At 42.2% G+C, this 27,275-nt stretch overlaps 1 protein-coding gene across 2 annotated transcripts in view; it reads left to right on the top strand.

Moving 5' to 3' along the window:
• The window catches only part of RAB7A (RAB7A, member RAS oncogene family), a 45,707-nt gene extending 18,665 nt beyond the window's left edge, over positions 1–27,042 (top strand). Inside the window, exons 2-7 of one of the 2 annotated variants that reach the window (XM_036321107.1) lie at positions 9,979–10,039; positions 11,892–11,976; positions 12,063–12,189; positions 18,979–19,197; positions 21,321–21,449; positions 25,604–27,042. In XM_036321107.1, coding sequence (XP_036177000.1) covers positions 12,082–12,189; positions 18,979–19,197; positions 21,321–21,449; positions 25,604–25,699 — 552 coding nt within the window. In that variant the 5' untranslated portion in view covers positions 9,979–10,039; positions 11,892–11,976; positions 12,063–12,081 and the 3' untranslated portion in view covers positions 25,700–27,042. The remainder of the gene's footprint in view (positions 1–9,978; positions 10,040–11,891; positions 11,977–12,062; positions 12,190–18,978; positions 19,198–21,320; positions 21,450–25,603) is intronic. The other variant, XM_036321106.1, reaches the window with a different exon arrangement.
• Positions 27,043–27,275: the final 233 nt, after the last annotated feature.

The raw sequence follows: 27,275 nt of genomic DNA, 5'->3' as shown, positions 1-27,275 counted from the left end.
GAATCTAATAAACTCCTGGTTCAGTTTAATTCCCTACATTTTACACTGTTATCTTTATGACTTCACCTCCACTTAAGCCTAGTTATTGTATGTTTCTGATCACCATGCAAAATTGTTCAACTTAAAGAAATTCAGGCTTTGAAATGGCCCACTGACCCCCAACTTTCTACTCTTCCCTGCTCTCTTTTTCCCACACCAGTCTTGTTCTTAGCCTACACACACACACATCCCTTTACATTGTCTGTCACGCCCTTTCTGCCCTCACTAACCCTGCCCAGCCCAGACCCTTGAAAGGTATTTTCCCTGACTTTTTACCTGCTTGGTGTTTCTTTATTGGGTCTGTCTATATGGTCATATTTGACTTCTTTGCTTCAGAGACGAGAAAAGTGATGATAACTCCAGGCAGTGGAGAGAAACTCTACGTTTTGATTTATTACACAAGAAATGTACTTGAGGGAAAGAATCAATTCAGCATATGGAATACTGTCAGTGTTTGTTCTTGTAGGGAATTCTTTCTAAAGCACACTGATGAGGTTTGGTTTGATAGCAGAAGAAAAAAAATGTGTTCTGAATATACCTTATTTTAGAAAGGTTTTAGAAGATGCTTATATATAACCAGATTAATGTTACCTAAAATGTTCATTTCCAAGGAACTGGGGTCAGGGACCTTGTATATAACAACTTATTCTGCTCTGCCTGATTCATTTTCTCCTGTAAAAATAAGTTGTCTATGTATTAGGGAACTGGTTTCCAATTACAAATTTCTATACGTTTTTAAAAAGTAATTACAGCCCTAACCAGTTTGGCTCAATGGATAGAGCGTCGGCCTGCGGACTCAGGGGTCCCAGATTCAATTCCGGTCAAGGGCATGTACCCAGGAGGGAGTGTGCAGGAGGCAGCTGATTGATGTTTCTTACTCTCTATCTCTCTCCCTTCCTCTCTGTAAAAAAATCAATAAAATATATATATTTTTTAAAAGTAATTACAGTATTCAGAAATCCATTGAAGATGGTGATGGAGATGGGTTACAGAAAGCAAAAACTACCAGTGGAGATTTTAATGACTGTGGCTTGGGCAGCTTCTTGTGGCAAAGGTTGTGTACAAGTTTTGTTTTGTTTGTTTTTTTCTTAGCTTTTTTTCTAAAAACAAGTGTCCCATTTTTAAAAAAATATATTTTATTGATTTTTTACAGAGAGGAAGGGAGAGGGATAGAGAGTTAGAAACATCGATGAGAGAAACCTCAATCAGCTGCCTCCTGCACACCCCTGACTGGGGATGTGCCCGCAACCAAGGTACATGCCCTTGACCAGAATCGAACCTGGGACCCTTGAGTACGCAGGCCGACGCTCTATCCACTGAGCCAAATCGCTTAGGGCAAGTGTCCCATTCTTTTCTTTTCTTTTTTTTTTTTTTTTAAATATATTTTATTGATTTTTTACAGAGAGGAAGGGAGAGAGATAGAGAGTCAGAAACATCGATGAGAGAGAAACATCGACCAGCTGCCTCCCGCACATCCCCCACTGGGGATATGCCCGCAACCCAGGTACACGCCCTCGATCGGAACCGAACCCGGGACCCCTCAGTCCACAGGCCAACGCTCTATCCACTGAGCCAAACCGGTCCCGGCAAGTGTCCCATTCTTGATCCTGGAGAGCATTAAGTACAAAAACATAGCTCTTAATCTTTCCCTTTTTTTTTTTTTTTAAATATATTTTACTGATTTTTCACAGAGAGGAAGGGAGAGAGACAGAGAGCCAGAAACATCGATGAGAGAGAAACATCGATCAGCCGCCTCCCGCACATCCCCCACCGGGGATGCGCCCACAACCCAGGCACATGCCCCTGACCGGAATCGAACCCGGGACCCCTCAGTCCGCAAGCCGACGCTCCATCCACTGAGCCAAACCGGTTTCGGCCATAGCTCTTAACCTTTACCAGTTTAAAACCATTTATATCCTAGTGAAACCAGATGTGTGATTTCTTTGGATCAACTATTGAATACCATTTGCAACAACCCCCAAATATTTAGCAAGCCCTAAGTGAAAACGTGGGAGAAATAAAGTACCAGATTGCATGCTGAGGCTTTGCAACGGCAATAGTGGGGACTTAAGGGACTTCTGCCCTGCATCCTCAGGTAGTTTCTGGATTACTCTGACTGAGGCTTGCAGACAAGGAAAGGCGCCTCTGCTGCCCAAGAGGATCAGCCTGACAAGATGGCCACACAGTAAGCCTGCAACCTATGTGAGCAAAAAGATAAAAGGAAACAAACCTGAAATCTGTCCTGCAGGACTAGGGAGCTTGTTTCCTGCTTGCTTGCTTTCTGATATTATTAAATAACTAGGGGCCTGGTGCACGAAGATTCGTGCACTGGGGTGGATCCCTCAGCCCGACCTGCACCCTCTCCAATCTGGGAGCCCTCAGGGGAACCCTCTCCAATCCAGGAGTTTCTGTCTGTCTGCAATCATATGAGCGAATTGTCTGAGACCCCAACCCAGTTTGGTTTGTTGCTCACAGAATAATAGAGGCATTTTTTTTTTCTTTGCTTCATTGGAGATTTCCTGGAAGTTTTAGGATATCTTCCCTTTAATTTTTCCTAGACACTCTGATTTTACTTATGTCTCTCATCTTTGCTTCTCTCCATCCCCCACCACAGCAGTAACTTGCTCCAGGCTCACTTTGCTCTAGTGCAGGGGTGGGCAAACTTTTTGACTCGAGGGCCACAATGGGCTCTTAAACTGGACCAGAGGGCCGGAACAAAAGCATGGATGGAGTGTTTGTGTGAACTAATATAAATTCAAAGTAAACATCATTACATAAAAGGGTACGGTCTTTTTTTTTTTTTTTTAGTTCATTTCAAACAGGCCGGATCCGGCCCGCGGGCCATAGTTTGCCCACGGCTGGTCTAGGAGATCCATCTGCCACCAGAACTACGATTCCCAGCATTCCTGGTGCTCCCCGTGCTCTGGGCTTTCACTTCAGGTCCTGTGGCTGCCACCAGAACTACTATTCCCAGAATTCCTGGTGCTCCCGCGTTCTTGGTTTTCCCTTCCTGCTCTGTCTCCGTCCCACAGCCTCCCACTCTGCCAAGTCCTCCAAGCCGCCAGCTCTCCCTCTCTGCTCTCCATCTGGTGGCTTGGGGAGCCAAGTTCCCCAAGCTGCTCCACTCTCTACAGGCTCTCCCGCTCTGCTCTCCACCCGGTGGCTTGGGGGAGCGATCGAGGGAGCCACGTCCCCCCAAGCCTCCGGCTCTCCTGCTCTGCTCTCCACCCGGCGCCTGTGTATGCAAATTAATCCACTGTCTTTTGCAGGTTAATTTGCATACTCACTCCTGATTGGCTGATGGCATAGTGGAGGGATGGTCAATTTACATGTTTCTCTTTTATTATATAGGATACTGAGTACACCAGTGAAACTCACTAAACCAAGTTATAGAAATCCCTTTTCCCATCCTCAAAATTAATGACTTTCTTAAATATTCTTCAAGAATTTCTTTGTAAAGCTTCTTATCTTCTACTTATCCTTTCCCTTAATTTACCCTTCTTTGGATTTGAAATTTGCCCCAAGTGTGATATTCTGATCTCTAGTCCAAAATGTGATACCAGACCTTGGGATGAGACCCTTAAACCTTGGTCAAGACAGTCCCTGGGGAGGAAGATGGTAGTTTAACTGGTAGTTTGGAATGTAAACTCATACCTCTTTATAGTGCTTTGCAGATATTTGGGGGAGGGAATGTTTGTTTGTTTGTTATAAATTTAAGGTTTATGGTAAACATGTTTTGAGCAAATCTATTGGCGCCATTTTCCTGACATTTACTTCATGTCTCTGTTAATTTTGATAATTCTCTCAATATTTCAAAATTGTTCATTACTAATATATTTGTTATAGTGATCTGTGATGTTAATATTGTAATTGTTTGGGGTGGGGTACCAAAAATGTGCCCATGTAAATAAGACGGTGAATGTAATCGGTAAACATTGTGTGTGTTCTTACTACTCCGCAACCAGTCATCCCCCCGCCTTTCCCTCTCCTTGGGCCTCCCTATTCCCCAAGATACAACAGTATTGAAATTAGCCAATTAATAACTCTACAATGGCCTCTAAGTGTTCAAATAAAAGAAGTGTCACATGTCTCCTACTTTTAATCAAAAACTAGAAATGATTAAGCTCAGCGAGGAAGGCATGTTTGAAAGCTGAGATAGGTCAAAAGTTCCCCTTCTTGCGCCAGTTAGCCAAGTTGTGAATGCAAACAAAGAAAAAGTTCTTGAAGATTAAAAGTGGTATTCCAGTGACCGCAAGAATGATAAGAAGACAAAACAGACTTATTGCTGATGTGGCAAAAGTTTTAGTGGTCTGGTTGGAAGATTAAACCAGCTGCAACATACCCTTAAGACAAAGTCTAGCCCAGCCGGTATGGCTCAATGGTTGAGTGTCAACCTATGAACCAGGAGGTCACGGTTCAATTCCCAGTCAGGGCACATGCCACAGTTGCATGCTCGATCCCCAATGGGGGTTGTGCAGGAGGCAGCGTATCAATGAAATCTCTCTCTCCCTCTCCCTTCCTCTCTGAAATAAATAAAAAAATATATATTTTTAAAAAGACAAAGACTAATTCAGAACAAATCTATAAAGACTGAAAGAGGTGAGGAAACTGCACAAAAAAAGTTTGAAGCCAGCAGAGGTTGGTCAGTGAGGTTTAAGGAAAGAAGCCGTTTCTATAACATAGAAGTGCAAGGTGAAGCAGACAGTGCTGATATAGAAGCTGCAGCAAGTTATCCAGAAGATCTAGCTAAAATAATGAAGGTGGCTACACTAAACAGATTTTCACTGCAGATGAAACAGTCTTATATTAGAAGAAGATACCATCTAGGACCTTCATAGCAAGAAAAGTCAATGCCTGGCTTCAAAGCTTCAAAGGATAGCCTGACTGTTGTTGGGGGTTAATGCAACTGATGACGTAAATTTGAAGCTAGTGCCCACTTAAACTTACAAAAATCCTAGGGCCCTTAAGAATTATGCTAAATGTACTCTGCCTGTCTTCTATAAATGGAACAAAAAAACCTGGATGACTGCACATCTGTTTGCAACATAGTTTACTGAATACTTTAAGCCCAGTGTTGAGACCTACTGTTCAGAAAAAAAAAAAGAAAAAAAAAAGATTGCTTTCTAAATATTACTGCTCATTAACAATGCAGCTGGTCACCCAAGAGATTAATGTTATTTTCATGTCTGCTAACATATCATCCATTCTGCAGCACATGGACCAAGGAGTAATTTTAACTTACAAGTCTTAGTGAGTGATTCTTCTGGTGGATATGAGCAAAGGAAATTGAAAACCTTCTGGAAAGGAGTCACCATTCTATATTTCATTAAGAACATGATTCATAAGAAGAGTCAAAATATCAACATTAACTGGAATTTGGAAGAAGCTGATTCCAACCCTCATGGATGACTTTGAGGGGTTCAAGACCCCACCCAGTCCAGGAAGTAACTGTAAATGTGGTGGAAGCAGCAAGAGAGCTAGAATTACATTGGAGCCTGAAAGTGGGACTGAATTCTGCAACTTCATGATAAAACTTGAATGAATGAGAGTTTCTTCTTATGGATCAGCAAGAAAAGTGGTTTCTTGAGATGGAATGTACTCCTGGTGAAGATGCTGTGGAGTGTTGAAATAAACAAAGGGTTTAGAGTATTACATACACTTAGTTGATAAAGCAGTGGCAGGGTTTGAGAGGACTGACCCCAATTTTGAAAGAAGTTCTGATGTATTCTGTTAGGAGAAACAAAAAATACTACCAAACACCATCGCATGCTACAGAGAAATCATTCATGAAAGGAAGAGTCAATCAGGGACCCTTTCCCCCTCCCCGCGTGGGAGTCCATTCTGTGGGAATCTTTCCCTCTCCACACGTGGAGTCTGTACTTGTTCCACCTTTACTATTAAAAAAAAAAAGAATCAGTGCAGCAAATTTCATTACTGTCCTATTTTAAGAAATTGCCATAGCTACCCCAGCCTTCAGCAACTGCCACCCTGATCAGTCATCAGCCATCAACATTGAGGCACAACCTTCCATCAGCAAAATGATTATGACTCACTGAAGGCTCAAATGATGATTTTTTTTTAGCAATAAAACATTTTTTTAAAAATATATTTTATTGATTTTTTACAGAGAGGAAGGGAGAGAGATAGAGAGTTAGAAACATCGATGAGAGAGAAACATTGATCAGCTGCCTCCTGCACATCTCCCACTGGGGATGTGCCTGCAACCCAGGTACATGCCCTTGACCGGAATCGAACCTGGGACCTTCCAGTCCGCAGGCCGACACTCCATCCACTGAGCCAAACCAGTTTCGGCAATAAAACATTTTTAATTAAGGTATATACATTGTTTTTAGACATAATGTTATTGCACACTTCTAGACTACAGTATATTGAGAACAACTTTTATGTTTATTGGGAAACAAAAAACTTGGTATGACTCCCTTTATTGCGATATTTGCTGTATTGTGATATGCAATATTCTGATGTATTCTGTTAGGAGAAACAAAACAAACAAAAAAAAACCCACACACGTAGATATAGTGGAAGCCTAGAGGAAATGGGCTTTGCACAACTCCCCCTCATCTTACTCTACCTTCTAACTAGCACAAGTGGGAGCTTTCTAGACAAATTCTAGGGGTCTTCATAGATCAGCCATGGGCAAGAGGCTTTGGGCACTGAGACAGCCTGAACCTCGAGGTATGTGTAATGGGGTCTGGTTTAAGTGCACAGTAAATTGCCTCTAGTCTAGTCCCGTTCCCACATGTTTCTGAAGCCACGGAAAATGACACTTTTCAGTAGCATAGTGCTTGTTATCTAATCATGTTCGGTGGAGCTGTGGTCAGGTCTAATATTTCCTTTCAGTTTGTGGTCTTTGGTATAGTATCACCTGTTGAAAGAGAACAGTTGACAGTCAAGCGTCTGGAAACAGCAGAGTGTAGCTTAAATACCTTGCCTATTCTCTATGACATACTGGTTCTCTCATTAACTCTGTAATTTATTCATCTCTGTATTTTGCACACATTAAAATGATAGCAGTCAACATTTATTAGCCACTATATTTTAGTCACTGTCCTTTGCATTTTACTCCTTCAGGCCTCACATCATCCTTAGAACATAAAAACGGTTATTCCTACGTCCCTATCCCAACAGAGATAATTACATGACTTGCCTAAGGTCACACAGCTAATAATAGATAGCAAAGACAGGATAAACATTTCAGTAGTCTGGGATCAGAATTTCATGATTAAGTCACTCCCACTGCAGATTGAACTATTAGTCTTATCCTTAAGGAAGCTAGGTGGTTAAAGATGAAACTAAAGAATAGCTTTTCTGAGACCCATTCTTGACTTTTGTTTTTCCAAGCTATAGAGGAATAACACCTGGCTGTTGTGGACCTACTTCCTTACCTATTTGTTTATGTAGAAACACTTATTTTTCCCAGCTCTGCTAAAGGCAGGAGTAGGATGCTACTTTGTTACTCATAGTCTCCTGGGTACTTCATTGTCTATTGAGGATAATGGACCGAAGCTAGGGATTCTCAGAAGGAGTAAGATGGCATTTTTTAGGGCGCTCACATTCAGTGTTGAGTTCCAGATTCTAGAGGTGAACACAGGACTCATACTTGAGATTCCATCTGTCTGAGGAGCAGTGCTCCTCTAACAGTCTTTAAATAAGATGCTCATGTTTAGGACTCCTACTTTTCTGAAAGCCAGTTATTTTCTGAAAGTCACTGAGCCATGCTCTGGAGACTGAGAGGTAATTAAGACAAGAGCCCTGTCTTGATAAATAAAATAGGACATGGTGTGGTCAGTTGTGGAAGAGGGTTAAGCAAAGATTACCTATCTGGTGAAGGGTATAGGAGGGCTGCCTGAAAGGTTTTCTGGAAAAAGTTGAGTAAAAGTAAGAGCCTCAAAGTCAAGTATTATTCATGCACTCCTATCCTATATAATAAAAGGGTAATATGCAAATTGACCCTAACAACAGAACGACTGGGAATGACTGGTGACTATGACACACACTGACCACAGGGTGCAGACGCTCAATGCAGGAGCTGCCCCTGGTGGTCAGTGCGCTCCCACAGGGGGAGCTCTGCTCAGCCACAAGCCAGGCTAATGGCTGCCAGCACAGAGGTGGTGGCGGGAGCCTCTCCCGCCTCAGCAACGCTAAGGATGTCTGACTGCAGCTTAGGCCTGCTCCCCACTGGCAAGTGGACATCCCCCGAGGGCTGCCAGAGGGCCAGAGGGATGTCTGACTGCCAGCTTAGGCCAGATCCCCCGGGGAGCAGGCCTAAGCCAGCAGGTGGACATCCCCTGAGGGGTCCCAGACTGCGAGAGGGCACAGGGCTGAGGGCCCCCCCACAGTGCACAAATTTTTATGCACCAGGCCTCTAGTTTGATAATAATTCTCTAATTGGCACGGGAGGTACAGTGGGGAATAAAACTGTCTTCAAGGAGATTATTAAAAGAGGGAGAAGACAGACAAACTGATACATAAAAATGTCAAGGAGCGCCCTGACTGATTTGCTCAGTGGATGGAGCGTCGGCCTGCAGACTCAAGGGTCCTGGGTTCGATTCCAGTCAAGGGCATGTGCCTTGGTTGCGGGTACATCCCCAGTGGGGAGTGTGCGGGAGGCAGCTGATCGGTGTTTCTCTCTCATCGATGTTTCTAATTCTCTATCCCTCTCCCTTCCTCTCTGTAAAAAATTAATAAAATATATTTTTAAAAAAATGTCAAGGAGCCCTACCCAGTTTCTCAGTGGTTAGAGCGTTGGCCTTTGGACTGAAGGGTTGCAGGTTCGATTCCTGTCATGAGCACGTACGGCGGTTGCAGGCTCAATCCCAGTGATTGGGGGGGCGCATGCAGGTGCAAGCACAACCAGTTAATGTGTCTCTCTCACATCGATGTTTCTCTCTGTCTCTCTACCACCCTTTCATTCTCTAAAAAAAATCAATGGGGAAAATATCCTCAGGTGAGGATTAACAAACAAACAAAAGTAGTGGTAATGCTCTGAAGAAAAATAAGGCAGAATAAAGGAATGGAGAGCAAATAGGGGAGCGCATGCTACTTGAGATAAAGGGATCACCTCTCTGAGGAAGGCATATCTGTGCAGAGACTTGAAGGAAGTAGGGTGTAGCTGAGTAAGTTGGAACGTTAATCCAGGATTTCCAATGCATTTTCTGAAATATGCAATACCTGATTATTTAGTTAGGGGCACTGCCCACTTTTCCCTTAGGTTTTTATTGTCAAATAAAAATACGACAATGGCCAACACAGCAACAGCAATCTGGTATGAATGAATAAAAATTACACCTATTTTTTGTCAGATCAGCAAAAAATATAATACATTTTTTTGGAATGTTGCCAAATTTTAGTGATTCGTTTATGTGCACCGTGAGATGAGAAAGGTTGTAAATTTCTGCATTAATCCCAACTGATCCCACATCCAAGCGGGACAGTCCATTCTCAGACTACTTCCAGGGGCAGGATGACCTGCCATGTGCCTTTGCCTAACTTTGGGGTCCAGAGTTCTAGTGACTGATACTGCTCTCTATAACAGTCCCTAGATCAGTGATGGTGAACCTATGACACGCGTGTCACAGGTGACACACGAACTCATTTTTTTGGTTGATTTTTCTTTGTTAAATGGCATTTAAATATATAAAATAAATATAAAAAATATAAGTCTTTGTTTTACTATGGTTGCAAAGATCAAAAAATTTCTGTATGTGACACGGCACCAGAGTTAAGTTAGGGTTTTTTCAAAATGCTGACACGCCGAGCTCAAAAGGTTCGCCATCACTGCCCTAGATAGTAGGGGAAATGGACAGCAGGAGGGTTGAGGGCACAGTTCTCCTGGGGCACTTAGGTGTTTGTGCCAAGGAAAGTGGTTCACCTTGGTGTTTCCCTCTACTTACAGTGCTTTCTTCTTTCTTCTTTTAGTTTGAAGGATGACCTCTAGGAAGAAAGTGTTGCTGAAGGTTATCATCCTGGGAGATTCAGGGTAAGTGTTTCTCATAAATTTGACCTAACAAATTGTCTTGCATTCAAACTTCACTTCCTTGGAACCCATCCCGCCATACGACATTTGCCACTTCCTTCTCTAATTGCAGTGGCATTAGGGCCCTAGGTCTTCCTGCTATTTGGGGATACCATAGAAATTAGAATTATTCTTTGTTACGTAACCCCATGTTCTCTGATTTCTGGCATGATTTTGGGGAAAAGGGTGACTATTTGAACTCAACTAATAATAGTTTTTCAGGGAATCACTTCTGTTATGTAGATTTGCTGATGTTGGCATTGGGCCTACTAGATGTGGGCTTGGGGTATGTTATGCAGTATCTTCCTACTGCTGTGCCTGTTTCAGGATTTGAAAGAGCCTCAGACTAGGGAACTGAGTTCTGATCCAAGATCTACCACATACTAACTTTTTAGTAACTGCTAAGATTCTGTGGGAGGTTTTTAGACTTGGCTTCTGAAGTGACCTATGAAAGCTTAGACCTACTGGAGGCTATATTTTTTAAAAAATTAATTAATAATAATGAATACAGGTGTGCCTTTTTATTCCAGTGATCGCTGCCCTTTCTTTAAAAAGGCAGCAATTTTTATGCCCTGGCTGGTTTGTTTTTAATCACCTGAGTAGCCTTTTAAAAGTTAGCATTTGGCCCTGGCCAGATCACTCAGTTGGTTAGAGCGTCATCTCAGTATGCCAAGGTTGCAGGTTCGATCCCCAGTCAGGGCACATACAAGAATTCATGTCTCTCTCTCTCTTCCCCCCTCTCCTCTTCCCCTCTCTCACACTCAGGCACAAACACCACTCTCCTGATGATTCTGGTGTGCTGTCAGGATTGCAAGGCACTGCTTTTAGTCCTGTGTTAATCAGACTTGCCTGAAAAGAAATACCAGGCCTTGGTTCCAAATGCTTCCTAGAACCTCTAATTCAGGTGGCCTGGGTTGGAGAACTCTGCCTTAGGCTGTGTCTGTATTTTCAGGTCATCTGCGTGTGAAAAGGAATGTGCTCCTTTGTGGGAAAGAAAGGTGGTGTTATTGGCCCTGAGGAAGGCTTTTGCATTCTATCCATCCTGCCTAACTAACCTCATCAGGAGAAAAATCATACATGGTCTCTTGTTTAACTTTCTTACTGAAAAACATGTCTGAAAGGAGCATACTTTGAGGTAGATTCTGGTCTGGTGGAATACTGGTGCTTTTTCTCTGACAGATTTGAAACTTTGAAGCAGCTGGTTGGCTGACTGCCCTGTGTATCTCTCAAATCCAGTGGCTGTCTCTTGCTATTATTTCTTGGACTGAATAACAAACATTAAATGGAGAGACACCCAAGACAGCAGAGATATTTTTGGAGAGTATTTGCTGGCATCCTTCTGGAAGGGAAAAAAAGGTTCTACCTGCTGAATTGTCTGTACCAAAACTTATAAGCAGTATCCTGGCCAGTGTGGCTCAGTTGATTGGAGCGTCATCCTTTACACCAAAAGGTTGTAGGTTCGATTCCAGGTCAGGGCACGTACATAGGTTGCGGATTTGATCCCCGGTTGGGGTGTGTGCAGAAGACAGCCAATCCATGTTTCTCACATTGATGTCTCTTTCTCACCACCCCGCCCTGCCGCCCACCCACCTCTCTCCCTTCCACTCTATAAAATCAATAAAATACATATACAGGGTGTCCCAAAAATATATATACACACTTTGAATACCTATTAATTCCAATGGGTTAAATCTGAAAAGAAAGAAACATCAGTTAAGCTATTAGCTGTTAAGTGTATATACATTTTTTTGGGACACCCTGTATATATCAGCTTTTAACACGTGGCCCACATCTGTATCCTGTGTTTTTATCCCAGGAGAAAATACAACCTCAAATGAGTAATGCTGGGAATTTTGCTGTCTGCCCTGTGTGTGAGCTCAGTTTCCCGTTCTTCACAACAGGCAGGTTCCTTCAAAGCTGCAAGTATCAGAATCAGCTTTGCTCCCTTCCTAGGTGATTTATACTTGTGGTTTTTCTCCAATTTCAGAGTTGGTAAGACATCACTCATGAACCAGTATGTGAACAAGAAATTCAGTAATCAGTACAAAGCCACAATAGGAGCAGACTTTCTGACAAAGGAGGTGATGGTGGATGACAGACTAGTTACAATGCAGGTAAGCACACGTCTCAACAAGCCTTGTTAACTTCATTGAGTCTTAACCCTTTGTTCATGTCTAGACATTTCCCCTCCCTGTTCTTCAAATCCCATTGTTATTTTCATGGATCATTCACTACAGGTAGAATTGCCAGATAAAATACAAGACCCCAAGCATGTTTCAAATATAGTATGAGACATACTAAAAATTTAACTTGGACTTTCTGGGTTGTTTTGTTTTGTTTGCTAAATTTAACACAGGTTCCTACTTGTGTTTCCAAAATATCTAATCTTTTTCCTTTCTTACTATCCTTGACTAGTGCTTTAGGCAGAAAAAAAATAATAATAATCTTTGTCTCCCGTCTAGGTTCTTTTTTTTTTTTTTTTTTTTTTTAAGATATATTTTATTGATTTTTTACAGAGAGGAAGGGAGAGAGATAGAGAGTTAGAAACATCGATGAGAGAGAAACATCGATCAGCTGCCTCCTGCACATCTCCTACTGGGGATATGCCCGCAACCCAGGTACATGCCCTTGACCGGAATCGAACCTGGGACCTTTCAGTCCGCAGGCCGACGCTCTATCCACTGAGCCAAACCGGTTTCGGCTCCCGTCTAGGTTCTTGGCAGCAGTCATTAGTTTTCCTGTTTTTTCTGGATTATTTTAATTTGTCTTATCGATAGCTGCCAAAGTTGTGTTTCTGTTAAGCCAATCTGTTTGTTTGTTTCATGTATCAGCTTGATTTTTCAAGGGCTTCCCTTTCTACAGTTAGGATAAAATACGGTTTTTTGAAAGCCTTCACATTCTGGTTACAAAATATTCTTCATTCCTGCCAGTTCTTCCAACTCATGTACACATGACTGTGCTTCCATTGAGGCTCCTTTGTCACATATACACCTTTCCTGAAGTCTCCACCTTTTGTCCAGATGATGTCTTGAAACTTCTTCCTTCATATAAGTTTCCTCTCCATATTATTAAAATGATGTCCCTGGATGACTGAGTTTCTAGAGACAAATACATTGTGTCCTAGCAAGCACTAGATTCACTGCAATGTTTGAATGATACAAGTTACATTCAATGGTAGAGTTTTTACATGTGTTAATTTTGAGCTGTGACATGCTCCCAGAGAGTAAGGATTTGATACTTTCTTTTTCTTTTGTAGTATATTTTTTTATTGAAGAGAGGAAGGGAGAGAAAGAGAGAGAAACATCAGTGATGAGAGAGAGTCATTGATTGGCTGCCTCCTACACATCCCCTGCAGGGGATTGAGCCCATAACCTGGACATGTGCCTTTGACTGGAATCAAAGCTAGGACCCTTCAGTCTGCAGGCCGATGCTCTATCCACTGAGCCAAACCAGCTGGGGCAGGATTTCATACTTTCTTGACTCACACATTCAGGACACAGTTATCCTGGATCTCCCTTCCTTACCTCCCCCATACATGTACCTGGAGATGTTCAAAATATAACTCATATTTTCTCAAGAAGCCAAGCTTGAGAAAAGAAAATTTCCAGATTACAGGAAAGAAGAGGGAACTGAAAGTTAGTGATAAGCTCAGGGGCTCCTGCTGTGGTGATTTGCACTTGCGGAACAGGAACTTGAGTTGTATCAATTAGCAGAGACAGGAGTTGTGACTGTACAAGGTAGGGGAGCTAGAACTGAGAATTCCCTTGGAAACATGCACCCACACACTTGTCTAGGACTTTGGAAAGATGTGAAAACAGGACCAAACACCTCGACCAAAGAAAGTGGCAAAGCTTGTGTGTGAAAAATAGGCTTGGGGCTTTGCCTCCTTGTTGGAGAATCTCAGTCCCAGTATGCTCATATGTGTATTGAGTTTATACTCTGCACACAAATCTTTGGAAGAATTTAACGTAAATCCTATCACTGTGGGCAAAAACAAAGATGAGATTACTCTGTAGGGACACTTATAAGCCATGGACAGAAGATGAGCTCATAGCCACATGAGGAAATAATATACCACAAAAAATGTTCACAATGACTAGAGACTTTTGAAAAAGGAATAGAAACCAAATGAAAAGAGATACTATAAAAAAAAATGGGGATATGGAAAACTTACAACTTCAAGAAGTGAAAAAATAGTCATTGAAATAAACTAAATAGCCAGTTAAACTGCAAATTAAAGTAGCTGAAGAAAACAGTAAACTGTAAGAACTGAGCAGATTGTCTCTAAGAAAACTCAAAACTGCAGAACACCAAAAAGCAAAGTCATAAGAGCAAGTGGAGAGAAAAGGCAGATTACTTACAAAGGACCAACCGACGGATGAGTTCTCAACAGCAACAGAAGGCAGAATGAAATGGAATCCTTTTGGGGTGCTGGGGATAAAGTACCACCTGAAGATTTTACACAATGTGCTGCTTCCTACACCAGGAGAAACAGACCTAGAGAACCAAGCTGTGGTATTCATAGTCTTGTGGACGGATTCAGAAGTCAGAGCCTAACCCCTCAGGGTTGGGAGCCCCTGTATTAGAGCCACACACACTGGTAATCTGGGATCCTGGAGTAAACACCTGGAGAACCACGGGGCACTGAGTGGAGTCCAGAAAGAGTGGAACAGAGAATGTATTCCTGAGAGGTGAACAAAGGGCCGGCCCTTGTGGGGTTTTTTCCCCCTTGTGCTTTTGCAGCCAATTTAAAAGACGAAGTAAATGAAAACGACCATCTTTGGACAAAGGCATCATCATCCTAGATCTTGAGGTGTCCTCACATATTTTTCAGGACCTTTTAGCAGCTTACAATAAAAGATAATCCAAATAAGAAAACAGACAAGAAGAGCCAGTGGAAATGGTGATTTTAGGGTGTTTTTTATATTCACAGAATTAAAGCAATCTTATATATCTGCATAGAAAAAAACTAAAATCACATAGGTTAGTACAACTTCTGAAAATGAAATACAGTAACCAAAAGTTGAAAATTCTGAGATTTTTAGTGGCAGTTAAGATGAGGCCTGAAAGAAGAATGGGTGATTCTCTCTCATCATTGATGTTTCTTTCTCTCTCCCTCTCCCTTCCTCTCTGAACTCAATAAAAATACATCTTTGAGAAAACTGACATTAAAATGGCAGTGTTAGAATTTTTACATTAGACTAGTAGGTATATTTTGAATGTAGAAAATAAAATGTTTCAATTTAAATATTAAAAATTTTAAAAGATCACAGCCATGGAACTTTTTTCTAAGTTTGAAGTTAAATTAATTCTGGAAACTTGCTAGGAATAACTGCCCCCCCCCACCCCCACCCCCACCCCCACCCCCCACACACACACACATACTTTTCAGCTTTTAAGAAAAAATTCTTACTTTGCCTTCTTTGTGTATCTGGAATGCCAGATACCCATTTGCTTCCACCCAAGAGTTCTTACATAGTTCTCTTCTTGTGATTCTATCCTAAAGAAGCAATCTGAAATATAGAAAAGGCTTTGTATGTTCATGTTTATTATTAAGTTACTTATAATATGAAAAATTGGCAACAATGTTTTTGTAAAAAACAGGAATGTAGTTATTCACTGAGTTTTCGAGTTTTTGAGCAACAATAAAGATGTGAGTTGTTGCTGGGGTGAACACCGTGGTGTTTTGCGGGGCAGAGGAGTGATATGAGAGAGCTTGTAGAGTGATGTGTGGTATAAAGTTTCAGCTACATAAAACCCTACAATGTGGGTAAGAATAAGACATGAGCTAGTGAAGATGTTTTCTGGGCAGGAGCCAAGTGATTGAGTTTTTTCTTTTGATTATCCAAATTACATAACGATATTATTTCTCTAAGGAAAAATATTTTATTAAATTTGTCCAAACCTAGATTTAAAATGTTTCTTCCCTATTTTCTCTTTTTAGGAGTAGTTGTCTCTTTCTACTTTCCTTATTCTCCCTCACTTTAGTCTCTTTTTATGAGAAAAGGTTTGCTTTGTCACTCTAAGAGATATATATTCAGTGTAGACTGTTGAAAAAACAGAAAACCGCCAAGGCAAGCATCACCAGCAGTCCCTGAACTGGTTATCTACTGTCAGTAGAGATCCTATTTTGCCTACTGTGTACTTACTAAATGCTTATTGTACTGGGGCCAGGCAGGATTTAGTCTCCACACCCTGCTGAGAAGCAGATAGAATAATTAGATTTGAATTTGTCTTTTATTGCCCTTTATCCTTACATATAAGCCATCATCACATCATCATTTGAGTGGCTGCTTCCTTTACCCAGTCATTTGAGCTGTATACCTCATGCGGACATTCATGACAACCTCCCAACTCCATTCCCACAATCAGGGCCAACCTCTGTGGCTGCTTGGACATGTCCTATTGTAGAACGGTTCTTCCCAGAGCAAGTAGAGTGTGTATTGGTTAGAGTTGCCTGGGAAGGGAGTGGGTTACCAAAGTCAGGTTCCCTGCTACCAGAGGTGTGGCCAAGAGTCTGGTTGACCATGCTGTCATGTACTGATTGTGGAAGGCCACGTACATAGAGGAAAGGATGAGGTGGACTTCTCAGAGTTGCCCTAACAGGAGTAACCTTGGGGCTTCTGGGTATTATTATTCAACAGAAAGCTGAGATATGCTCTCTGCTCACCACTGACACTGGTAACCAGAGTAGCTCCTTCCAGCCTGCCATTAGCCTGGTCTACTTTGACCAATCTATGAGAGAGACTGTTCAGCCTATGTAGTCGTGTTGCTTTTTTGAAGCTTCTTAAAGGTTTTAATGCTGCCATTTCCAGTCTTCCAAACAGTATTTAAGTTAAGGCTCTGCTCCTGTTTGCCACTGTGTCATCTGAGCCAGTTCCCAAAAGTAAACCTACTGTCTAGAATTGCATAGTATGTTTTAGGACTCCTTTTGGAGAGCGTTGTAGGAGGTATTGGGTTTAGAACATCATGAGCTTTGTTTACCTTGGTAGTAATAAAGAAATGTTGATCCCATAATACTGCCTTGTCCTACTTTATTGCCATTATGCATATTTATATATTCTAACCAAGCAGCCTACCCCATTTTATATAATGAGGCTTCTACCTGAAGGGGAGCTTAGCCTTTGGCCTGGGTGCAGTTGACATGTTCTCCAAGTGTTCAGGATCACTGAGAGGCAAGATTGACTGACTGAGAAGGGCTTCAAAGAGGAGCTCAACCATCCTTTTGCAAAATCTGATTCTGGATAGAAAACTGGAGTGACCCAATCCATCCTCCAGTTTGGTTTGAACCCCAGGCCTTTGGGGGAGTTGGCTGGTGATTTGGACATAAAGCTGGAATTTATTAGGGTTATGAGGATGGTCCACGTTTCCATGTTGTCCTAAGTGGTTTTCCTATAAACAGACTGTGGATCCAATAGTTGACCCATGTCAGCAGGAAGTAACTGCAAGCTACTTCTGACCCAGGCACTCTCCTAAACCAGGCAGCTGTTCTCAGAACACTGTCATCTCTCTAGGCCAGGGATGGGCAACCCCTGGCACGCGTGCCAAACATGGCACGCCAGTAACTTTTGCTGGCATGCGAAACCCTCTCTTATAATCTTCCATTTACAATTTTTTTCTTAATATCGACTTCTTTATTTTTCAGATAAATTCAGTGTAGGTGCATCTTAGATAAATAAATAATTTTACACAACAAGTTATCTTAAAGACCATAGACGTGGATTGACGAGAGAGGGGAAGAGCAATTTCTATGCCTCTGCCTTAACTCTCCCTGCCTTCCTAGATCCGACCAGTGTTTTGGTTTCATCCACATACGCTTGTGAATCTTTGTTCTCAGTGATGAATTTTGTTAAGTCTCATAATAGGAGTAGCCTGATGGATGAAAGTAGTAGCTCGTGCATATCTCTGAAGGTCAGGAAATATAAACCTGATGTAAAATCTCTGTCATCAGTGATGGAGCAGCAAAAGTCCCACTGATAATATCAAACGGAGTCATAAAGTTTTCTGTCGGACTATCAGTGTACATGTATACATTAAAAAATAAATGTATTTTTCATCATCATATACTGTGTTTTTGTTGCTCAAATGAATTTTATTATTTCTTCAAGGTTCTTCACATACATACACCTTAAGAGATATCAAGTAGGCGTAACATGTTCTCAAAAAATTAGGGTTGGCACGCAGAAGAATTTTGAGTCAGAGATTTTGCTGGTTTTGGCACGCATTCACAAAAAGGTTGCCCACCCCTGTTCTAGGCTGACCAAGTGGCCCTGTTAGAGATCTAGGTCAGTGAGAAATCCACCCTTGCTCTTTGAACCTAGCATGGCAATGTGTGATGAGAACTTTGAGCTGGTCACTAGGGTCTGGTGTTCTTTTGATTAAAAGCTAGCTTTCAGCTGTACTCTAGAATGTGTACTTGTTGTCTTTATCTCTCTGTCAGGGTTTGTTTTTTGGGTTTTTTTTGCTTTGATTTTTATTTGAGGTATAAATAAAACATAATAAGCTGATTTTTTAAAACTATATGCAGTGAAATGCATAGATTTATATATACAATTTAGTGAGAAATCATCTCCCTATATTCACCCCCAGACAGTTCCCAGAATACATAAATGTTCATTTTTATAGTGTGAATATTTCATAAATATCTACCAATGTGACTACCACCTGGATTAAGATAAAATTGTCTAGGGCCCTAGAGTTCACACTCAATGTCACCCCTCATAGACACACCTACTCACATTTATGCTATTTGTCTGGGTTGTTTTAGATACTCTGGTAGTGAAATCTGTTTCCTGAATTCTGAAGTTGCTTGATCTGGCTGGCCCTGTAATCCACCTCATATCCTCTGGCTTCCCTCAGTCCTGGTGCTCCTACCCCAAGGAATAATGTTTTGTCTCTCACAGATCTGGGACACAGCAGGACAGGAACGGTTCCAGTCTCTCGGTGTGGCCTTCTATAGGGGTGCAGACTGCTGCGTTCTGGTATTTGATGTGACTGCCCCCAACACGTTCAAAACCCTTGATAGTTGGAGAGATGAGTTTCTCATCCAGGCCAGTCCTCGGGATCCTGAAAACTTTCCTTTCGTGGTGTTGGGAAATAAGATTGACCTTGAAAACAGACAAGTAAGTGCTAAAGATGGTGGGAATCATAAATGTGGAGGTTTATGAACCTACCCTCATGTAGGTTATGGCTATTGGATCATAGAAAAGGCCTTTTAAAAGTGACAGCTAAGTTTGGGATGACAAGTGCTGCTTTCAGCTTTGATTGGTATAATGCCACATGCCTCAAGGACCAGTACCCCATATGTCTGTGTGCCCCATGGGCCTAATGAGTTACGTGCTCAGCCCTTGGAATGGAGTCTTGCTGTCTAACTGGGTAAAGGCATCCCATGTTGGCTTCCCTGTGGTAAATAGGGGCTGTGAAGTCCGCAGTGGTGGTCCCTTTGAAGTCATGTCAGCAAAGCAGCAAGTCCATGCTGAGGTGCTGCCTGTACTGGCCACCCCTCATAGTCTGTCCTAGTGAAACAATTTGACGAGGGTATGTGATATCTTGCATTTTGGTCTTTTGGATTTAAAGACAGAATTACCCTGGCGAGTGTTAACTGGTTAGAGCATCAACCTGCACACCAAAGGGCCTGTGCAGGAAGCAACCAATTAATGTGTCTCTCTCACATCAATGTTTCTCTCTCCCCCTTCCTCCCTTCCACTCTGAAAATCAATGGGAAAAATATCCTCAGGTGAATATTAACAAAAATAAAGTCAGAATTGAATTTAAAGCCTGGCTTATGCACTCTCCCCCCCCCCCCCCCCCCGAAAGAGGCCCTGCCCTGCCTTTTCTTAATTTTTATTTAATATATTTTTTATTGCTTTCAGAGAGGGAGAGGGAGAGAGAGAGGTATAAACATCAATGATGAGAGAGAATCATTGATTGGCTGCCCTCTGCATGCTCCCCACCAAAGATCGAGCCACAACCTGGGCATGTGCCCTGACCGGGAATCATACTGCAATCTCCTGGTTCATAGGTCAACGTTCAGCCACTGACCCATGACAGCCAGGATGCACTGTTAATTTGGAAGTATTTCCTCTCCTATGAGAGACACTTGCGTCTAAGGGACCATGTGAATTTGAAGGGTTCTGTGCTAAGCCCAGAATTGCTCTAGTATTTTCACATGAGAGAGTGAGCTACCTTTAGACCAGCAGCCTTTAAGGACCAGGGCACAGGAGACCTGGTTTAAACCCCAATGCTGGCCCAGCTGGCTGTGATATTGGGGTATTACCTTTGGCCTCTGAGCCTCAGTTCTCTTTCTGCACTTAAAAGGAGGGAATTAAGCCTAGCCGGCATGGCTAAGTGGTTTAGTGTCAACCTATGAACCAGGAGATCCTGTTTTGATTCACTGCCAGAGCACATGCCTGGGTTGCAGGCTCAATCCCCAGTAGGGGATGTGCAGGGGGCAGCTGATTGATGCTTCTCATCATTGATGTTTCTATCTCTCTCTCCCTCTCTCCTCCTTTCTAAAGTCAATAAAAATATATTTAAAATAAAAGGAAGGAATTCGATTTTGTCATTCTCAGGTGCTCTCCCAATGCCTCAAGGACCTGCCTAGATCTTCATTGGTGTAGAAAATTGCTTTGAGCTTTGAATAAAATTACTCTGGTTTACTTGCATGTAGCATTTCTCTTGGGAACATAGACTTTTTCTTAAGGTTTATTTCTGACCATTAATCTTTTTCCTAAGTGAATTAGTCCTGCTCTTGTACCTGAAAATGGGCTGGGGTAGGGGGAGGAATTAGGATATGAGGGTCAAGAGTGTTGTTGAGAGCTGCAGAATTCTTTGGCACTTTGGTGTGTGGCACAGGTGACATAGCATTAGCAGTAATGGGGAAGGGACTGCAAACCTTAAGACCAAGCTGTTAGGCATTTCCTGTGCTGGGACCTCTGAAGTCCCAGGAGAGACCATTCATTTCTTCCTGGGCTGGCTTCTTATTCCCTTCACAAGCTGCTTTTATGTATAGCAAAGGGTCAAAAGCCATGGGTTGTAAGAGAGTGGGCTTTGAGTTTGAATCCTAGCTATACAGTGCATAGCCAGCAGGTCTCTCTCCATCCCCTACCCACTGCACATCCTCATGCCTGAAGCCTGTTTCCTCACCTATGCTACCTGTAGACTAGGGACAATAATCCCCCTGGGAAAGGCTGAGTCAGTGCTGGCTACTTCTAATATGAGCACACATATCCCTGCTTCCTTCCAGGTGGCCACGAAACGAGCACAGGCCTGGTGCTACAGCAAAAACAACATTCCCTACTTTGAGACCAGTGCCAAGGAGGCCATCAACGTGGAGCAGGCATTCCAGACGATTGCACGGAATGCACTTAAACAGGTTGGTCTCTGGCAGCTGTCTGGCTCCCTGTGGTGATGACTGGCCATTGACCCAGACCCTGCCTGGCTTCCTTATTCTTAATCTTCTTTCCTAGCCGACTCTTTTCCATGTAGCTAGGAAATGTTTATCTGGGAAGTAATGGCATATTCTGCTAAAGCTTCTAGAAATGCCACTTGGTTATGAATAATGATGCAGGGCAGTGAAGACTTCAGCTGAGGCTACCCTTGTTTGGCTGGGCATGTTCTCATTTTCTTCACATGCTAAGGAGATCAGGCCACTTGGAGGCCCCTGGTGGGATTACTCCTGTTCATGGAGGGGATAAACTTGACTTTGAACCCCAGCTCTGTTATCCATCAGTAGATCTAGTTGATCATTGATGAGCTTCCATCTCTTCATCTCTAAAATGAGAATAGCAGGGTTGCACAGTGGTTATACTGACTAAATGAGATGGACTGACTTTTGTCATCAGAAAGGTTAACCAGAAGCTCTAGGAATTGTATTCCTTGAATAAAATTTTCCTGCATTTTCTTTCTTGTGTTATTCACTCAACTATTCACAGATAAAATGGTATGTTGTCATGTGGGAGTTGAAGGCTTTTTTGATTTAGCAGCTTCATTAGGGCCAGTGAGTAAGGCAAGTCATGAAGCATTGTCAGTCATGTGGGTTGTCAGGCACGGATTGAGAGGTTGTCAGAGGTGAGGTGCACATCGGGCATGCAGAGAACATTTGAGGGAGCATGTAGTGGTTGTAAAGGGCCAGGTGGGTTCTGCTTGCTCCAGGAAACTGTATAGATGGCAGCGGGTCTTAGCAGGATAGGGCACCTGGACTTGTGAGCAGGGAGAAATTTGGAATGAGTTTTCCAAAGACGGGGCTGCATTGAGTGTTCCATAATGAAAAGGGACAGCCCTATCCAGCGAAGAATTGGTCCACCCAAATGCCAGGAGACCCCACTGAGAAACACGGATACAGCGGGAAGGACCTGACCAGGATGCAGGCTTAGCCTTTTTGTCTCCCTCTTTCCCCCAGCCTTTAACCCACTCTCACACTTAGATTAATAACCTATTGTGTTTTTCCTGATTGCATGCAAAACTAAATATGTGTGAGAAATTGTTTTCCACCAGTTCCCTGTTGACTACGATCACTGTTGGAGTTTTTCTCTTTGAATATTGCTGTCTCTATAGCCTTACTATAATGCTTGTATTGTATAAGCTAGCCTCACAGGACTGAGATTGTTAAATTGAAAGCCGTGTATATTTTTAAGAGATGATACCAGATTGCTTTCCCCAGGGTGAGTAATACTTTAGTTCCCACTAGCAATGCAAGTTTTCTTTTACCTCCTTGTCAGCAGGTGGTAGGCATCATCTGTAACTCTGCTGACACTCTGCCAATCTTTGGGTTTTCTCTGCTACAGGTAGCCAGTACAGCACTTACCTGGACACCTGTCAGTCCTCCTAAGCTCTTTGTGAACTGAAATTAACTTCACCTGTACTGGAAGTAATTTTTTTCCCAACTCTGCTGTTTTTATATACTGTATATAAAGTATAGTGTATGTATATAGATATATACACCTCCTTTGGCCATAGGAAAAAAGTAATTTTTTAGTTAGGTATGTCATTTTAAATTTCTGCATTTCCTGTGTCTAGCTCACATGTTTTCTTATTCAGGTGGAATTTATTTTGGCTTATGGCAGGAAACGACTCACCTTTTTCTTCCAGAGGGGCATAGCCAGTTATCTCAAATATTTGTAGGTAGTTATTAAACCATTTTCCCCACTGGGTTGAAAAATTACCTTTGTTATATTAAATGTTCATATATATTGGGATCTATTTCTGTTCTTCCCAGTCTGTTCTGGTAAGTTATCTGTTCCTTGCCTTGACCAACTTGATTTGACTACCATTATAGTATGATCTGACAAAGTCTCCCCTCACAGTCCTGTTTATGTTTTTTTTACTGGCAATTTTGGTACTTTTTCCATTTAGACTAAGAATTTTATTTTAGTTCCACCTTTTTCTTTCCTCACCCTTCCTGAAAATAAAACCATACTGAGATTCTGATTGGAATTGTATTATAGCTGTTGTATTAGTATCTTCTGGGAGCTATAACAAAATACAGACTAGGTGGTTTAAATAACAAAATTTTATTTTCTCTCAATTCTGGAGGCCAAAAGACCATAATTAAGGTACCAGAAAATTCTTTTTCTCTTCATCTCTTGCAGACTGCCACCATCTCCCTTTGTCCACACTTGGCCTTTCCTGCGTGAACATGCAGAGGATGGGGATAGTGGGGAGAGACAGAAAGAACTCTGATGGCTCTTATAAGGGCACGTTATCTTGTCAGATCAGGGCCCCACCCTTATGATTTCATTTTAACCTTAATTTATTAATCCAAATACAATTAAATTGGGTGTTAAAACTTCAACATATTCATTTTGGAGGGATAAAACATTCAGTCCATAACAGCTATTATTTTAGGCCTTGTGTTATATCCTTCAATAAGATTTTCTAATTTTTCAGATCCTTTGCCTTTCATATTAAATGTATTCCCAGCCCTAACCGGTTTGGCTCAGTGAGTAGAGCATCAGCCTATGGACTGAAAGGTCCCAGGTTTGATTCTGGTCAAGGGCATTTACCTTGGTTTCGGGCACATCCCCAGTAGGGGGTGTGCAGGAAGCAGCCAATCGATGTTTCTCTCTCGTCGATGTTTCTAACTCTCTATCCCTCTCCCTTCCTCTCTGTAAAAAAATCAATAAAATATATTTAAAAATAAATAAATAAATGTATTCCCATGTACTGGTGGGAATGTAAAATGGTGCAGCCACTTTGGAAAACTGTTCCTCAGAAAGTTAAACCTAAGAAAGCCGTATGAGCCAACAATTCCACTGCTAAGTATATACCCAGAGAAATGAAAACAAGTTAACACAAAAACTTGTACACAGATGTTCATAACAGCGTTATTTATAATATCCAAAGTGTGGAAACAGCCCAAACAAACGTCCATCAAATGAAATGTACAAAATAGGCAAATCTGTTAAGACAGAAAGTAGCTAGGTGGTTGGCAAGGGTTAGGAATACCAGATGGAGACAGGGTGCGCGCGCTCTCTCTCTCTCTCTTTCTCTCTCTCTCTCTCTCTCTCTTTTTTTCTTTACTTTTTATAGCTATTGCGAACGGAGTAATTTTTCCAAGGGAACTTTTATTTTTAAATATATTTTATTGATTTTTTTTTTTACAGAGAGGAAGGGAGAGGGATAGAGAGTTAGAAACATCGATGAGAGGGAAACATCGATCAGCTGCCTCCTGCACACCCCCCACTTGGTATGTACCTGCAACCAAGGTACATGCCCTTGACTGGAATCGAACCTAGGACCCTTCAGTCCGCAGGCCGACGCTCTATCCACTAAGCCAAACCGGTTAGGGCCCAAGGGAACTTTTAATGAATAGAAACATCCCTGCTTCAATCTCCAAATCCTAGAACAGTTCCTGGCACACTGGTACTCAGTGCTTAAATGACAAATTGTTTTCCTACACCAGGAAGTAGAAACCTGCTCCTCATTGGAAAAATGTTAATTCAGCAGAAGTCCCACTAAACTGTCCCAGTCCCTTCTTACCAGAGATGGTGATAAAATTCATCCACAGCTGGTTTCTAAGCATGCAGCATTTGGAAACATAACTCTCCTAAACCTTTGGGGGGGGGTAAAAGAAAATAGACCCTAAGTCCAGAAAAATAAGTGGCAAATAGAGAACTGGAGGAATGTTTTGGAACTGAGGCAGCTGGCACTCAGCTTTAGCTCACTGTTGCCTCGTGGAGTTGCCAAAATCCAGGCATCTTTTTGTGTTGGTGGCTATCTGGACCATACTGAAAGCATCTGTGAGCTGGCTGTGGCCTCCAAGCCACCAGCTTGTGATCTAATGCAGGGCTTCTGTCCTGAATGCTCAGTGTCGATTGCTATTCTTCCTGTGAATTTCTCTCTTCACATTGTCCTGGAATTATCACAAAACCTTTCTTCCTATTGCTCAGCTTTTGAGGGTTGCGTGCCTTCTGCCCTCTCTTCACTGCTAGGTCTGTCCCCACTCTCTACCCACTATGCCTAGGTGTGCATATGCCACAGGAATTCCCCAGTGCGCCAAGTAACAAACCTTTCTCTCTCGTTACCCAGGAAACGGAGGTGGAACTGTACAATGAATTTCCTGAACCCATCAAACTGGACAAGAACGACCGGGCCAAAGCCTCGGCGGAAAGCTGCAGCTGCTGAATGGGCAGTCCGAGCAGAGCACAGAGCCCTTCACAAACGAAGAACACACTTAGGCCTTCCAACACAAACTCCCCTCTCCTCTTTCAAACAAAACATATACGTAAAGTAATCTCATATCCAGCTGCCAAAAGAAACCCCACCAGACACACCCCTCCATACAACACACAGACCTGACACAGCAGAGACTCCAGCAGCCCAGGCCTACGGTGGCTCCATCAGGGTCTGCCCACACACTGCATCTGCCCTCATGTGGCAACAGGATGGGCCAGCTGTAGAAATTGTTCTGGTGTACAGTCGAATCAGAAGCCTATTCTTTTCGTCCACCAGGGAGAGAGAACTGTTTACAGTTAATCTGTGTCTAATTAGTTATCTTGATTTTTTTTTAAAAAAACGGTCTTGTGATCTTTTTACCCCCTCCTCTCCCCGCTCCGTGAAGGCTATCACTTGGGAAGGCTGGTGCCCCATGCTTCATTACAGGCTCACACCCAGTCTGATCAGGCTGAGTTTTGTATGTATCTGTTAATGCTTGTTACTTTTAACTAATCAGATCTTTTTACAGTATCCATTTATTATGTAATGCTTCTTAGAAAAGAATCTTATAGTACATGTTAATATATGCAACCAATTAAAAATATATAAATTAGTGTAAGAAATTCTTGGATTATGTGTTTAAGTCCTGTAATGCAGGCATGTAAGATGGAGGGTTGAACCCTGTCTAGATTGCAGATTGTTAGCAACTCAGAATTCAGAAATCCAGCTAGAGGCAGTATTCTGTACAGTAGGCACAAGAATTATGTACGCCTTTTATCAAAGACTTAAGAGCCAAAAAGCTTTTCATCTCTCCAGGGGGAAAACTATCTAGTTCCCTTCTGTATCTAAATTTTCCAAAAGGTTGATTTGCATAATACAGTGGTGTGTGCAGTGGATAAATGACTGTTGTTAAAATTCTTACTCTTTTTTTCCCCCCCCTGCTCCACACTTTGAAACTTCCCATTAGATCAGCATCCTGCTTATACAGGAAAAGGAAAATCCTAACAGATCTGTCCTAGTGATTTTACCTTTGTTCTAGAAGGCACTCCTTTCAGGGTTGTGGCATCCTTAGGTTAGCAAACCTTTTTCTCCTTTTCCCCACCAACTCCCCAATATTGCCCGTTATTGCTTAACCTGTTTCTTTGGTATGGAACCCTGGCAGTTTTGCGCCCTCCCTAGGATCTGCCCCTGCATTGTAGCTTGCTTAACGAAGCACTTCCGTTTTTCCCTAAGGTCTGCATTCTAGGGTGTAGGCCGAGTTCTTCTGTAAAGAGATGAACGTGATGCCAATAAAATGTAACAAGAGCAAAGACCATCTGCCTTTTCCCTGTCTTTTTTCCTTCTTCTAGAAACATTGGCTCAGTAGACACCATGCTAGCTAATCATAACCGATGCTTTATTAAGCAGGAGAGCCCTCCATAACCGGGCACATTGGCTCTTTGAGACAGAAAGGCCTCTCATCTCCAGTCCTGCAGTACCTGTCCCTAGTTTGTTTTGGCTTTTTTGTTTGTTTTGTTTTGTCTTTTTAATCATAGCATTGGCGGGG

This window comes from Myotis myotis, unplaced genomic scaffold (assembly GCF_014108235.1).
Source record: "Myotis myotis isolate mMyoMyo1 unplaced genomic scaffold, mMyoMyo1.p scaffold_m19_p_9, whole genome shotgun sequence".
Taxonomy (NCBI): domain Eukaryota; kingdom Metazoa; phylum Chordata; class Mammalia; order Chiroptera; family Vespertilionidae; genus Myotis; species Myotis myotis.
Note: the sequence above shows the minus strand (reverse complement) of the source record. Positions and strands in the feature narration are given on the sequence as shown.